General features: G+C 31.9%; 1 protein-coding gene across 3 annotated transcripts in view; it reads left to right on the top strand.

Moving 5' to 3' along the window:
- The window catches only part of LOC148622662 (uncharacterized), a 47,685-nt gene that overhangs the window by 21,545 nt on the left and 8,783 nt on the right, over window positions 1-17,357 (top strand). For all 3 annotated transcript variants that reach the window (XM_088572677.1, XM_088572679.1, XM_088572678.1), the window contains 4 exons: window positions 11,127-11,265; window positions 11,622-11,675; window positions 13,954-13,971; window positions 15,792-15,980. In XM_088572677.1, the coding sequence (XP_088428803.1) occupies window positions 11,127-11,265; window positions 11,622-11,675; window positions 13,954-13,971; window positions 15,792-15,980 (400 nt within the window). The remainder of the gene's footprint in view (window positions 1-11,126; window positions 11,266-11,621; window positions 11,676-13,953; window positions 13,972-15,791; window positions 15,981-17,357) is intronic.

Below are 17,357 nucleotides of genomic sequence, written 5' to 3'. Positions count from 1 at the left end.
GCGGAAGGTATCACTAAGTGAGCTTTGCTCATAGTTTTTCTAGTTAAATTACACATTCCACAGTAATTCTGTGATCCCAATATCTGTTGTTTGATAACTTATTGCTGAGATCCCAATATCTGTTGGTTAAAATGACGAAAAACAGAATAGGAGGTGCACAATGGCATCATGTAATTAGGAATCTGTGAAAGGTTCATCATTTTTAGCTCACCTGACCGAAAGGCCATGTGAGTTATTCCCATCACTATGTGTTCGTTGTCTGTCATCCGTCTTCATTAACTTTTTCAAACATCTTCTCCTCTGAAACTACTCAATAGATTGTAACCAAACTTTGCATGTTTGTTCGTTGAGGTATTTTTAACAATCCTTGTGTGGGTTTTTTTGTTTTTGTGAGAAACATGGCCAACATTACTAAAAATAGACCATAGGGGTCAAATTGTAGAAGTATGCAAATAACTTAAAAATAGTTGGATTTAGCTGTAATCTGGTAGGATGTTTAATTGTTCAGCATTACTGGATGAACATATGCCAAAATTTTTAGAAAGATTTGTTGACAAATGAATGAGTTAAAGATTTTTCCGTGAATTTTACATTTCCAACATTGAAAATCGTCTCCTCTGAAACTACTGGATGGATTAAAACAAAACTTTGCATGAATAGTATGTAGAATATGTTAAGCAGTCCATGCGATCTTGTAAGAAACATGGCCACCGTTTCTAAAAATAGACCAAAGGGGTAAAATTTCAGAATTATGCATATAACTCGAAAACAGTTGGGTTTAGCTAAAATCTGGCAGGGATTAAAATTGTTCAGCATGATGGGATTACCTTCTTGTACATTAATGCCAAAATTTTCAGAAAGATTATGAGTCACGGGTGCTGAAAAATCTCCTCATAGACAATTTGTAGAATGGATTATAACCAAACATTGTATGAATGTTTGTTAGGATATCCTTAACAATTTTTTTTTTTGTTGAAAACATGCCTACCACTAATAAGAATTGACAACTTGTTGAAATTAGTTGAAAACCAAAAGCCAAATATCAGCGTGGTGAGTTCGACCTACATGTCTGCTGAAATTTTCTATAAGATCTGTTGCTCAATGTTGGAGTTATAGCCCTTAAAGAGAAAAAAATGGCAATTAGAGATTTATTTTGTAATATGAAAACTGGGTGGATAACTAAGATGCTGTCTGTTGATTAAATGATTCTTGTGACAATAGTTAGGTAAGGTCAAAAGTCTTGCTTTAGAAAGATATAAAGACTATTTTTGACCAGGTGAGTGATTCAGGCTATCTAGAACCTCTAGTTAACCAACTCATAGTTGGAATCATAATTTTTATAAGGTTTAGTCAAGATTAAAAAACATTACAGATTAGACTTTTAAACATGCTGAACGATGCAGTTTAAGCTTAATGTCTAGTTGTCTTGCACTTCTTGATATTTTTTTTATATTGAAAACGAAAGAATTATAAACCAATAATTGATACAAATATAAGTGGCCAAATATCATTATTTTGGTAAAACTGAAACTCAGGAATATCTTGTATAAATATTTACCACATATCTTTTTGAAGATTCACCCAGACATTTTTTATGAAATAAAACTGATATTCCTTAGTTTAGTATGGCTTATGTAAATTGATTTTGAATGTTGCGATTTTGTTGTCAGTATTGTTTGCTCTTTGTTTTGCTGCTTGTGTACATTTTATGATGTTCTAGTTAATAAATTGTATTACATAAGTTGACTACATTATTTCCTGTTGTTATGTACCTCCCTCAATCAACAGCTGTTTGTCATGTAGCTTAACTTTAATTCATAGCATTTATTTACTAACAGTTTTTGTAAACCTTTGTTTACGAAATTAAAATTTGTTTTAGTATTTCCTGAGAGAGTTGGACAGAGAATCAAGGGGGAGCCAGATTAATATTTAAATTATTTCATATCGGTGAAAAATTTGATTTTCTAAGTGGATAAAAGGTGGTCATGTGTCATACTTAATTACCAAAGTATGTGGTTTGGGTACTCTTTCAACGTAAGAGGTTGGAATTCTGTTCCTCCATACCCCAACCTCTTACTTCCGAGCGCCATATTGCATAACGCTCTTTCCGCTGTTCCTTGAAATCGGCAGAATTATAGTGAACTATTATCTATTTAAAACGTTTTATACAGTTTCTTTACCATTACACGGGAGAAGGAGACTAAAGAAAAACAATGACCTACCTGATGAGAAAATCCAGCAATCCTGGAAATCATTTGAATAAGCAGTTAAAATGAACTTCATATCTGGTTTTTAGCTTTATGAGTGTAATTCCAGTTGATAAAATTACAGATTGTAAAATTTGCGAAACAAACATATCAAATTAACCAACGAATTGCCTTTACCAACTTTGAGTTTGTTTTTGTCAAAAATATATTGTATTCCGTAAAATTAGTGACCTAATTCAAAATTGCTGGTCATTTTGACAACTCTTCATTACAAATGTTTTCTAGGTATTTAACATATATTTAGGATTTTTATGGTTTGATTTTGGGTAGGCTAAACTTCTTTTATGTAAATTATAGACATAAAGTATTTTAAAACACATGTTTAGCTAATTAACATTTGGGGTGGTTTGCAACATGTCAGATGCTTGAGGTTAGGATGGCACCAAGTCAGAAAATTGCTTGCCAGACAACCTCTAGCATTGCTGGAGTAGTGGTTTGAGTTCTATGTCAATCCATGTGTTACTTTTTATGTTTATCATAAAAGACAGTATGAAGTGAAGTTCATTCTCTATAATACAAGGCATAGTCTCTGCTATATCCAACAGGTGGCATTTCTTGACCTGAAATATGTCCCAAATTGAGCGGGAAATGTTGTGAGGGACTTTTTAGGGGACAGATTTGCATATGAATGAAATCTATAATTGCAATAGTCAACTACACAATACTCCAGTAAAGTCATTTATGTACAAAAATGTAATATTGTCTTTGGATACTATTAGGGTGTTGTATAAAACTTGTGGAGTATTTAAACATGTATACTTTTCTAATTTATAATACTAATTGGTGAGTGTAGTGAGCCAAAATTTTTTTAAAAGGTTTTGTGCAGGTGATAATATTTATTTTCTATTTACAAGGGAAGATCAGAATATTTATTCTCAATTCACTAGCCAAGGTCAGAATATTTATCTTCTAGCAATTTGCAAAGTCAGACTATTTTTTTTTCTGGTATGATGAGGCCAGATAATTTATTTCCTATGTAATCAGAGACAGATTATTTATTTTCAAAATCTGCCACCCCCTAAGAATCTAATCATCACCCCCTGATTTTGGGAAATGGATCACTTTGAAATTGCACCACAAAGTGCCATACCCCAAAATGAAGATTATAATTGTATCTGGAGGTTGTTACTGGAAATGTTCAGGAATTAAGGGCCATATACAGATGTCTGCGGTTCAGTCAAATTCTCATCCTAAGTTACAGTTAGTTGAAATAGACCAGTTTAGCTGGTCTAGTGAGTAAATAGCTCTCTAGGTAGAAATCTGCCCTACATTTTACCAATATGTTCTATTTAATTTTGAAAAGCTGTCAATTATGATGACCTTAACCTTTAAATTTGTCATCCACCATCTAATCTGCAGCCATTCAACTATAAAGACAGTGTCCAAGAGATCACACAGGTGTTCTATGGTAGTTATGCAAGTAGAAAACATTGGTATAATTTAGGGCAGATTTCTACCTAAAGAGCTATTGAAATTGAAACTGGTCTATTTCAACTAGCTGTAAATGTCTTATTGCAATCAAAATTCAAGGCTATATCAAGCTTGAATGGTATGTCCATACTTAACCTGTGAAGTTGAATCAAGTTGCCCCCTGCAAAGCATTTTATTATGATCCTTGCATATTGTGTTATGATGTAAGTACTTTATACAGGTTTGCCTATGTTCTTTACAGTTCTCTGACATACATGTTAATTGTTTTTGATCACATTATAAAGCATCATAGAGTATTAGTGTAGCCTGCAGGACATTTAAAAATTATCAGGGAACAGAAAAAAAATTCTGTGGTCTTTCTTAAGTCTCCCACAAAGAGTTGGGCTAAAAAATCTTTGAAGATTGGGTGTATTCCTTGAGATATTTAGGATAGTTTGATGGATTAGGAGGTTAATCATGGTTTTCATCAACAATCAGATAAATGATGCTATTTATCAGCTCAGTTGACTTCAAATCAAGATATATGAACAGATGATTGAGAACTTTTGGATGATTCTAAAGTCAAATTAGGTCAAGGTCATTGAGTCGCTAGGGTATATTTTATTAGTATACAACTCAAATTTCATAAGGTGTATCTCAGTTCAATGTTCCAATCACTTACATTACAAGATATATCCTTGCTTTGACTCCATAAGTTTTTTTTTTCTTTATGTTGTATTACATTTGTATTGAATTATTGTTTGCTATTCTCCTTTATACAGTCAGTTATAGCTTCTGTTCTATGACATCCATAAATCTATAAAAGGTTTGAGTTCCTTGAACACACCCTCACCATATTTCTCTGTTTACATGGTGGCAGCCAATAATTCTAACATATGCACTGAATTACACCTGGCTGCAGTATTTGTTATGTAACTCTATACTGGTATCATTATGTAACTTCTGGCAGATGCTGGTTCTTAGTTCTACTTTTTTTATATTTTAAACATAATATTGTTTGGTGCAAAGCATTGCTAAGATGAGTTTTATCGATTCAATATACATAATCCAATTGTTTGTCAGTTTATTATTACATTTTTGACGTTTAATATAATTGGCTGTTCTGAATGCTTGATTACAATAATTGATCATTTGGAATTCTTACAAAGAATTTCTTACCTCTGGCATGATTAGTTTTTATACATCAATTGTTGGCGGTATCTTTTCTAAAAAGTTTGTTGCCTTGGGAATATTTAATTTAAAGTCAAGGTCACAGTGAGCTTATTAAGGTTAATTTGTTTACATTTTTTAGCAATTTTTTATGGTGTTGACTTGTATCCTAGTCTAAGTGACTGTATGTTAGGTTTGTTCAAGAAACGCAATATTATATACATATTTTATGCTGCCAATTTTTTTTCAGTAAGTTGTGATAAAATTTAAGCATAATTACTTTATCAAGCAGTGGACAGCATCTGATGTATAAACTTGCTTTAGATGCTGCAAGAAGCCCTTTTATAAATTGGAAGAACCTTTCAAAGTTGGAGAAAAATAAATGATTTAATGCAATGTTGTCTGATTTTTTAAATACTGTCCATATTTTGAGAGGCCAGTTAGGAGTGGAAACTAATGGCTGCTGCTATTTGGAGCTTGGTTTCTTTATATGTAGTAAAATAATCAGGCATTAGATTTGAAGTTGTTGTTACTCATAAGATGCCTTACTTGTCTTCAGCTCTACTCAGTTTCTTTATAGTTCTAAAATGTATTTTCTATTTTCTTACCATTGTTATATGTACTGGTATTTGCATTGTTATACATAGCTGTATTTAATTATACATGTATGAACATTTCCCCCATGCATTATGGCATGCTTCATCAGCTAATTTTTTTCCTGTTTTTGTTAGTATCCACATTGTTTAACCTAGCTGTATATGTAGATTATTGCCCTCTTCATCTCTTGCCCATTTTACTTGACTTTATGCTGCTGGTATTACAGTGTATATAAATCCCCAGATGACTATAGTGTGTGTTTATAACTAGACTTATGTCTAAATTTCTATAGCATTAAGAATTCAGTTGAAATGAATTATGGTGTATTAAGAAGGTACTCTCATCCTCAGTTGTTATGACTTAAGGTATATTAAGGAGGTATTCTCATCCTATACATACTTTATTTATACAGTTATTTATTTAATTAGCTATTTGTTAATCATTATGGTTATCAATAGGTAGCATACTTGTACCTAAACACCTGTAATTTTACTTAAGTATGTCTATCCAAGTCAAGGCTGGGTCATGTTTATATTGAAGAAGTATATAAAGACATTGTAATCCATAATTTGATAAAATAAAGTGGTTTTTGACCTACTCTTATTGATTCCCAATAAATGCATGTCCCTTATAGTATGTATTTCTACATAAACACTACTGACTTTAGAAGTTAATTGAAAATGGCATACTGTGCATTTCATTTGATTCGAATAATTTAAATGGTTATGTTTATGACATATCAAGCTATTATATTGTTTTGTTTTGGCTCCAAATTATTTAAGTGTACAGATGTAAATAATGTACTGATTACACTGGTCAGTAAATAGTGACTACTGGATTTCAGAGTCTGCTAGAGTTTAAATTATTCACCAGACTAAATCAATTTTAACCACAATAGCCTATTAGTCTAGTAACTTCTGGGTATTAAACTATACCGATTGGTTTTCCTTATCTGATTAACTTGCATCAATGAATTGATGTGAAGCATCTCATATTTTAAAACTTGACAGGTGAAAAACTGCTAATAAGTATCCAGTATAGTGTTAACTTGAAACAAAAAGCTTTATAGGCTAAAATATCTGTGAAGTAAAGAGAATACATTGATATGATGGAAGATGATTACCTTCATATGTAATATAGACCTGTTACTGGGTTATTAGATGTTTATTGTGTGTGGGTTGAGTTAGCCATTTAGCTGAATCATTACAGAATTCTTTCTATCATAGCATGCATACAGCCTTGGGCAATATTATAGTGGTCTTAATATGTTTGTATAAATGTAATTGTGTGCTGTAAAATTGTTGGTGTTGGATCTATTCAGTTTATCTGTAGGCAGGTCTCAGTTGCAGGCTCAAGATGTGATATCATACTCTGTTTCATACAAAAACTTTGAATATTAATGTTAACCAAGTCATGCCTATTGATATCCTAACTTGTTTTACCCTCAAAAGAAGTTATACTGCATAGTTAGGGGGACAATAATGCCAAGTTGAGGGGCAATACTGCAGAGTTGAGGGGGACAAAAAGTAAAGTTGAGGGGAGGACAATACTGTAAAGTTGAGGGGAGGGCAATACTGCAGAGTTGAGGGGGACAATAATGCAAAGTTGAGGGGAGGGCAATACTGCAGAGTTGAAGGGGGGGCAATACTCATTTATACTGCAATCACTCTTTCTATCCCTATTGAACATTACCAATTTTGGTTGCAATTTGTTTCAGCTCACAGGGTGGGAAACCACCGCTTGCCAGCTCGCCAAATACTAGTAGATGTGCAATTTGGCGAGTTCTCATTAGCTTACACTCGTCAATTTGGCGACCGTCATTTGATTGGAGAGTTCCGAGGAGAGTTAACCAGCCAACTGGTTATTTAGTAAAACATCCGTTAACATCATAGTATTACATTAAAAATATGTTCCCTACATTTTAAGAAGTTTAGCTTGAATATGTTAAGTGAATTTTGCCATGATATGCACAATTTTATTGACTTGTAAAGCATTGTTTGCGATCTGCCATTTTAATTTCCGGCAAACGGGATGTGCCACAACCTACGCGATGGTTCCAATCTCGTATTAGAATTCAAACGAAATTATCTTGATAATTTAAGATATGTTACCTGGGAAATCAGTGGTTGATTATCAAAATAAAAATTTAAAAGAAGCAAATGATAAACATTTTCTTGTTTCATGATGAATCTGTTGAAATATAATTACATTTTTTAAGTATGAGTTTTTAAATGAGTACTTATTCTGTTACTGTAAAGTATATGAAAAACTTCAATAGGAGGGAATATTCGAAAATGGAAAAGTTTTTGATAAATTTAAAGACAAATGAAAAGATAGTTGAAGAAAGAAAAGGAAAGGCAGAAGATTGTCAAATTCAAGAGAAAACAGATGGTAGTACAGAAAAAACCAAAAAATGTGAAAAGCATAGATATTTTTTGAATGAATGGAAATAATTTGGCTAGTTGAATTTATATTTGGCTAGCAAGATCAATATTCCACTAGCCAGAATGGCAAGTGGCAAGTTTGGAAAAAAATGGTTTCCCACACTGAGCTCATATATCATGCAGAGTGATTTCATAGGTTTCATAACCATAAAGCCTTTGAAGTAAGCAGTACACCTATAAAATGTTTATAAGAAATTAAATTACTTGTAGACCTGTGATGATTTAGGTAGGTCAAAAGTTACTACATGGACATATTATCAGTAAATGGATTTTCATGGTAATATCTAGGAGGAAGTTTTAATGTCCATTTACAGTATGTTTTTTTTAGTCCATTTGATATGCTGCATTAAACAGGGAAGGATGTGCATCTATATACAATACATGAACATTGCAGAAAAAACATCTTAACTGATTTGTAAGAGCTTTAGAAACAGAAATGTTGTGAGGGATTCCTGAGCAATTCTGAGTGTGTTGCAGCAAGTACATTTTGAGACATTTTTGGCAAACAGTGAAAACTCTTGATGTACACAAGAAAAAAAAGAATCATTTTAATCCTTTTCTTGAATGTATTAGAAAGCACCCCAAAACCGGTCTTCTTAAGGTGTCAATCAAATTGAAAAGTTGTACATGGGATACAAATACAACAATGGTTTATTTGACACCCTGTATTTGTATAGTAGAAAGCCTTATGGTAGTATAAATTTTTTTATATTTGTCTTTACTCTAACACACAGTATTGTCTATTGAACAGGGGTCTCTGCAGAGTTATCCATTTTTTTAAGGAAAATATGAAAACCAACATTTGCAAGATTTGCATCATAAACTTAAAATTACTTGTAATATATTTCATGTCTTACAACTTGCTTAACTGTGTTACATATAAATTAGTAATTATAGTTACTTAAGGAAGTCGGCTATACACCACACCCTAATGCATGTCATCACAGTCTTCTCTAAGTTAACTCTCTAATGAATGCCAGATTGCATACTGTAATTACCAATATTTGCTACAGCATCACCTGTTCTGAAGTAACAGCTTTGTTATCTGGAATGGACTCTGAAAGATAATCAAAAGGAACTAGTTCTCTGCCTAATAATATTCAGTTTGACCCACTGATGTGTTTTTAAATTTTTTTATGCCCCGCAACAATAAGTTGGGGCATATTGTTTTACCCCTGTCTGTCCGTCCGTAATTTCGTCTGACTGTAATTCCGTCCGTAATTCTGTCTGTCCCATAAGTTTTCAGCACTTTTTTTGAAAAACCTTGAAGATATGGAACTGATTTTTTTGTATGTGAGTCTTTCATGATTAGTTCCAGATCAAGTTAATTTTTTGTTCTGCTACACTGAGTTTTACCAAAATTATGGGCCCTGGACTTAAAAAATTCCATAAAAATAACAGTTTTCTGCACTTTTTTTGTAAATCTTTGAAGATATTGAACTGATTTTTTTGTATGTGAGTCTGTCATGATTAGTTACAGAATGAGTTAAAGCTTTGTTCCGCTATGCTGAGTTTTACCAAAAATATAAGCCCTGGACTTTAAAAATTTCATGGAAATAACAGTTTTCCGCACTTTTTTTGTAAACCCTTGAAGATATTGATTGAACTGCAATTTGGTATGCGAGTCTGTCATGATTAGTTATAAATCGAGTATAAATTTCATTCTTCTATGCTGAGTTTTACCAAAATAATGGGCCCTGCACTTTAAAAATTGTATTGAAATAATAGTTTTTCGCTTTTTTTTTGTAAATGCTTGAAGATATTTGACTGGTTTTTGGGATGTGAGTCTGTCATGATTAGTTACAGATTGAGTTTAAGTTTCGTTCAGCTATGTTGAGTTATACTCAAAACCACACGCGGGGACATCATTTGTGTCTCACAGACACGATACCACATCTGACAAAGTGCTTTTTACAATTATGAGTTATGATATAGCTGTATGAAGGTTAAATGCAGGGGCATCACTTAATCTATTTTTTTTTTTTTTTTTTTTTTTTTTTTTTTGTGGGGAGGGGGTGTTGGGTATAACGATATTTGAACAAAAGTTGGTTATATAGAGGGCATTATCATGTGAAATTGACTGCCCACGGTACAGTGCTATTGCCAGAAATGTTGCCTGAGCTGAAGGCAATATCTTTTCTCGAGGGCAGTCAATTCATCCATAATAACCTATACATATGCAAATATTGTGTTTATTTCTTTGAATAAAATTAAGAAGACATGAGATATTTCCCTCCTGACATTTTAATGCACATTAATGAACACCACATTACCATGTTTTAACCAGTAAGAATAGCTTATGAGGGCCCTACCACAAAAAGTGATCACTCTGTCTATACGTCTGTTACACTTTTGTCCTTGCTGTTACTTTTTTGTCCTTAAATGTAAGCTTTTGATATTTGTTGTTATGTGGGTAGATCATCTAAAGTTGATATGTCACATTCCACAGTTAGTGGTCTATGACCTTGAACTTTGACCTCAAGGTAAAGTTCTAATTTTGCACCTGGTCCATGCTATCAGTTTTTAGTGGAGTCCCAGTTGCTCATTTACATTTGTTACTTTGTATGTATTATTTTGGTTGTTTATGATCTTTGTTGTGTATGTCTGTTTCCCATGTCTTGTCTTTGTCTCTGGATTACATTCTTTTGATTTCATTAAAATCTTGGTTCCCTTGATTACTCTTTCAGTGGCAAATTCGGGTCCAGGCTGTAACTTTTTTGTCTTTCAATGTGGGCTTTTGATATTTGGCAGTTAAGATGATGTGTCTTGTTCCATGGATAGTGGCATATGACCTTGAACTTTTACCTCACGGTCAAATTAATGTTTTTCAGTGACTAACTTGTGTTCGGGCAATTACTTTTTTTCTTTCAGTTGGGCTTTTGATATTTGGCTTGTAGGTAGATCATCTAAAGACAATGTATTGTTTACCATGGATAGTAATCTATAACTTTGAACTTTGACCTCAAGGTCAAATTCCTGTCTTTCCATTTACAAACTCTTGTCCAGGTTGTCACTTTTTTGTCTTCTGATGTGGGCTTTTGATATTTGGCATGTAGGTAAATCACCTAAATCCATTACATATATATTGCTGATTGCTACAGTGGGGCCCACAGAGATGGATTCCATCTTAGTGATTTCTAGTTCTTCTCCGATATGAAATAAATAATATTAAATGAATATGAACATATAAGATAACGCCAACTTGAATCATGTATTGCAGTGTTTATTTTTGTTGTAGGATTCCTTAGAAAGAAGATCAGAAGTGAATTTTGGGAAATTTTACCCAACCAGTTATTTACAGAAAGCAGAGTACTTAAAGAAAGCAACCACAACACCTAGAGCAAATGGTCCCAAATCTCCACATTTCCATAGACCAGGTATGTAGGCCAAGTCTGGTGCTAATGCTATACTTGAGTATGGGAGCTTGTTGGTTTTTTTTTCATGTATAAAAGTCTATTATGGAATAATTTAAGGACTTAAAAGGACCAACAGCTTGAAATAATAGTCGCTATGGTTTATATATCCAAATGGAAATAGGTTAAAATTATGTTGTATTTTTCTTTGTAACTACTTTTATTGACTGAAAAATGTACTTTAATACATTGGTCACTGATTTGGTGTATATACAATATTTTGTGCTGAAGTTTCTTAGTTGAGATTATAATAAATTACTTATCATTAAAAATAATTCTTTCAATGTACTAAGAGTTTTACAGTTATAATTTTATTTTAGCCAACTTCTCATATTCCAAAGGCACTCCACAGTTTCTTAAGAATGCAAACAAAAGTAAGTTTACTTATTCTATATATTAAATCAGTTTATATATACGAACAGTTATAAGGTGGCAGAGTGAATTTAAAAAGAAAAAACAAACAACATTTTAAATACTGTCAGAAACTGCAGATTTTGTTGTAATTTATGTAAATAGTAGGGATTTTGCACAAATATTGATCAACATTGACTCATGCAGTAAATCTTCAGTTGTATGTTGACACCAACAAAGATAAATAAAAAAAATATTTGAAGTCTTTCACCTTGATACACTATATTCTTTTGTAATGACTCATTAAAATATACTGATATGTGAAATATTTGTTCCATGTTATATAGTTATTAAGTGTAGATAACTTGGTGGAAAAATGGGGAACTGTTTTCCTAGGTTCATTTGAAAATGAGGAATTTCGTACATGATGAAAATCTCCAAAAAAAATTTAGCTGCCCTTTACCTTCAAGTATTACTTACATTACGTTTGATCTACCAGAATAAAGTTGAGATTAGGTTGAAGACAATTGAGACATTTCTTGCTTCCTACTTAGACCTTATCTTGGACCTTTAACTATACATAGATGAAATAAAAACTTGTGTCAAACATGATTTTAATTTTCTTGTTGTAAACTTTCCCCTTGTAGTGGCAAAATATCATCTTCAGTGTATATAGTATTAATATTACAGTTGATATGCAGAGATGGGGTAATTGTAATTGTAATTGTTAATCAGATGTAATTGATTATATTTCTTCAAGTAATCATTGTAATCATTAATCAGGCAAAAATCTGACTACATGTAATTTAATTTAATCAATTACTTTTCAAAATATCCTGTAATTCTGATTACTTTTTGATTACATTATGATTACAATGGAAATATTAAATCCTCAAATGGTATCTATGGATAATGCATTAGGTCAACAAAAAAAAAGAGTTCAATGATTGTTAAACATTTAATGCTTCTTTGTGTAAATGTTTCATTTGCTATTTCTTCTTTTTTGTGGAGATATTACAAAATGTTAATTCAATACCAAGAAGTAAAAACAAATATCTTATTATATTAATGAAAAAATGTTTGTTAGAGTTATCAAAAGATCCTATACCGTTGCTTTAATGAATATGATAAGAAGTACAAAAGTAAAACCCAAGGGTATTATGGCTATTTTCTTTCATATTCAAATATCACTAAGGGCATAACTGTACATGAATCAAGTGCATTGGTTCTAAAAAAATCACAAATTGAATTTGTATATATTTTTTTATCTCTATGTGGTTAAATAAATTGGTGAAGGTTGATGTTTTACTATACTTAAAAAATGATATTACCTGTTAAATTTGAAAAAAATAAGTCCTTATGAAAAATACAAATAACATAAACAAAATTTTTCAAACATTTCCATTAATTCATAGTTATTTGAAAACTTATTGTAATCAGATGTAATCATGATTACTTGCCAATGTAATCATTAATTTAATCAATATACTTTCAGAAATGCTATAATCATTAATTTAATTTAATCATACATTTGTCAAAGTAATTGTAATTTAATCAATTAAATTGAAAGTAATTGGACCCGTCTCTGTTGATCTGTAACTGAGGACTTCTAAGACAGAGCTCAACCTTTGTTGATATCATCAGTACAGAAGTTTTACTGTCATCATCAGAATATGATTGACCAGAGTGAAGTTTCTATTTCATAAATGAGTTATCTTCAGTTAGATTTCACATCTTACCAGATTGACAACCCACAGAACTTGACACTTATTAGGTGATAACCTACTGAACTTGACACTTATCAGATTGACAACCCACTGAACTTGACACTTATCAGATTGACTACCCTCTGATCTTGACACCTATCAGATGAAACCTACAGAACTTGACACTTATCAGATGATAACCTACTGAACTTGACAATTATCAGATGATAACCTATTGAACTTATCAGATTGACAACCCACTGAACTTAACACTTATCAGATTGACAACCCACTGAACTTGACATTTATTAGATTGACAACCCTCTGAACTTGACACTTATCAGATTGACTACCCTCTGAACTTGACACTAATCTGATTGATAAACCACTGAACTTGACATTTATCAAAATGACTACCCTCTGAACTTTATACTTATCAGATTTTACTGTGTTGTCACCACTGAACTTGACATTTATCAGAATGACTACCCTCTGAACTTTATACTTATCAGATTTTACTGTGTTGTCACCATATTTTTTAATGAATTTTTTTTCCTGTTTTATGACTGTATTTTAATGAATTTCTTTTTTCTAGGTGGAATGGCTGCATTAGGTAAGAGTCATAGTAAGCTCACATTTTGCGGTTTAATTTGTGGAAGAAATGTAATGTCGACTTAATCTTTATGCTATCCTACACTTGATGAGATTTCAAATTAGTCTTATCTTTTTAACTCACAACTATGCTCTTTCATATATTTTTTTAATGAAATATTTATTCTGTTTTTCAAAGTTGAGATTTGCTAAATTAACCATCTTTTTAAGGAGAAGAATAATATGATAAGACAATGTCTCAAGCTAGGAATTAAAGTTTACTGATAGGATTATTAGCAATCATAGTTTGAAATTCTAGTCTTAAGAGATATGGTAAGCATTTAAAATGAAAATTTATAATGTTAAAATTAGGGATGGGAATGAGTAACAGGTCAGCTGGTTTCCCGAATGAACAATTAATGGGTATATTTACAGTAATCAAAATGTTTTTTTTTTTTTAAAGTTATTTTAGCTCAGAAGAAAGCATTTAATCTTTTAGTTAGGTACCTTGATATTACAAAAGACATTAAAAGGACAAAAGTATAGCAGTTAAACTAGTCATGTTTCGTGTCTATAATTCCCATTTGAGGCTAAAATTGAATGAGGCCTGGTGCAGTGAGTTTTAATTCTTATTTTAAAGATATTTTTTGTATGCAGCCCACATATGTTCAACAAGTTTTGGGAAATTTTTGTTTTTAAAAGGAAAAGATGTATTTATTTTTAATGTCCCGCTCAACATGTTGTGAGGGGACATGGAAATGCCATCCATCTGTCCGCCTGTCCGTCCGTCCGGGTTTTTGTAATGTTTTGACAAAATAAGTTTGATTTTGGTATGTGGCCTTATTATGAAGAATTACAGATTAAGTTTGACTTAGGTTTTGGTTGAATGATTTTTACGGAAGTTATGGCCCTTGGACTTAGAAAATTTCAGTGAATTTACAGTTTTCCCCTTTTTTTTGTAATGCTTTTACCAATTGATTTTATATTTTGTAAGTAGTCTTACTATGAGAAGTTATAGATTAAGTTCGACTTTGGTTATGGTTGAATGATTTTTACGGAAGTTACGACCTTTGGACTTAGAAAATTTCAGTGAATTTTAAGTTTTCCACATTTTTTTTCACGGGGGACATTGGAACGATGTTCTTTTATCTATTTGAACAGTGTGAAAATTGAATTCTGATCTGAAGTATTACTTTATTCCCTCGTTACCTTCATGATATTTTTCAGATGTCCAAAACTAAACTGTATTAAGACAGGTATAATTTCTTTACAACTATATAAATGCACGAAGTTCAAAATCAAGCAAGATGCATATTGCATACAATATGACACAGACTTATTTGGGTGGTGGTCATAAAGTTTATGGAACAAATTTCAATGTTTTGTTACTATAAATTTTACCCCCACCTAACAAGCAGCTGGTATATTGGAATCACCGTTTCCATCCATATGTCCAAATTTATTGTTGCAATTACCTCTGCTGTCAATAGATGGATCATTTTCAAATTTTTTGTGCGGTTTTATATAGATGGGACATACATTTTAATTGATTCTGATTGCCGTCTGAAGTCAACTTTCTGTTTTGAACTTTGTCATTTTCATTATATGGAATGATATGGAAAAATTTTTCACAAAATCCACTTTCCCAGTGAATGGATTGAATAAGGTGAGCCTTTATATAGAATGGGCATATGTTGTAAGTGATTTTAGTTGCAGTCTAATATCAACTTCTTGTATTTTTTTGGAGGTGGTGTATTACATGCAATTTTGCACTATCTGATTGAGTAACTGTGTAGTTAAAACAAATAGAATGAAAAACTAATTTCTGAAATTTTTTGACAGCATCTGGCGGTAAAGTAATAGTAAGGAGAACAAGGCGGGCATCTTCACCAGCAGGTCTGAAAAATAATGAGGCAATACGACTTAGTATGTACCCTAGTGCCAAGAAACCAGCAGCAAATGAAGTAGAGAAAATAGAAAGGGAAGATTGGCCAGCACCTCCTGCATTAGCTTCAATATTACCTGAAATAAGTAAGTTGAATAGTCTATCAAATAATAACTCCTTCCCAGTAAATATTACCAGAAAGAAGTAGTTTTTATTTTGCACAGAGGACGCTTACTCTATTAGTGCACCTGATTCATACTCCAATTTTGTACTATCTCAAAATCTGTGCTAAGATAAAAGAAAAAAAAAATTTTTGGAGTATAAGTCGATACTTTTTTTCAGCAAAGTGTCAGGTTGGACTTATCGTCCACTTTGACTTATATAAGAATTTTTCAATAAAAAAAATATGTTCATCCACAATGCATTCCATTTGTTTATTTTATTTTTGATTGCTTTTTTGGGTAAACTGCAATCAACGATAGCTGTCACTCGAACAGTCAAATCGGCGATCAAATTGAAGATTACTTATCATTGCCGCTATTCTTCATGTGTGAATATGACGATGTTAATAGAAACTTTAAAACCATTAAAATATATAAACAAACTCTAGGAGGTACATTAAAACTCTTTTTTACTGATAAGACATCGAGCGTTCCTGAATTATTAATTCCTTTAATATGCAAATACATGCCCATTTATAGTATGTCCTAACACATTCGCATGTGGCACAAATTATGATCAGTTAAAGTATTATCTAAATGGCAAATTGCCACCAAATTATTAGGTAACACTTTTTTTATTTATTGTATTTGGAAATACCAGGTAACATTGTTTATTAATTACCGCTTGTAATTTTGACCTCTTCATCAAACTAATTTCCCACTACTTTTTCACCTTGGTCCCCACACTTCTCATTTTTACGATTTCATATAGCTGGTGATTTAAGGCTTCAGAGCAATTGACGTGCGATCCAATGAAAGTAATTGAACTCAGGGACAAAGTACACTTTTACAAAAATATAAATATTAATTTTATTCAGAAATACAATACAAAGTAATGTCAATGGAATAATATGCTGTGAAAAAACAAACTGCTCAACTCAGATCTCCGCTAACACCTGTGATATAATGCACACATCTGACCCACGACTTACCTATGTTTTTTTTAGTCAATTTTTTGTCAAAATTAGGCAATTTGACTTTTGTTAATTTGTATTTGTCATGGGTTCAACACTCCAGTTTTTATTTTCTCAATTACGAAAAAAGTTTCATATCGATATTGTTGTAAAAGAAAGTTCAGGTTGCTTCATCTATGTACTTTAGAGAGCAATAAAATCCTGAATGTGCTAAATGGCACATTTACACCCAACTTAAACAGTGGAAAGATGGAAGAACTTGGAGTATCATAATCCTTTTGTTTTATACTGACTTTAAGTATGGTTACTCAGCTTTCCTGAGGCTATAAAATTGATTTTAATTAAATTAATAATGGCTGTCAAAATGAAATGTACTCAATACACTGCT

This window comes from Perna viridis, chromosome 3 (assembly GCF_037379345.1).
Source record: "Perna viridis isolate PV_CMFRI_1.1 ecotype Kerala chromosome 3, ASM3737934v1, whole genome shotgun sequence".
Classification (NCBI taxonomy): Eukaryota; Metazoa; Mollusca; class Bivalvia; order Mytilida; family Mytilidae; genus Perna; species Perna viridis.
The sequence above is the reverse complement of the archived record's forward strand: the minus strand, read 5'-3'. Positions and strand labels throughout refer to the sequence as shown.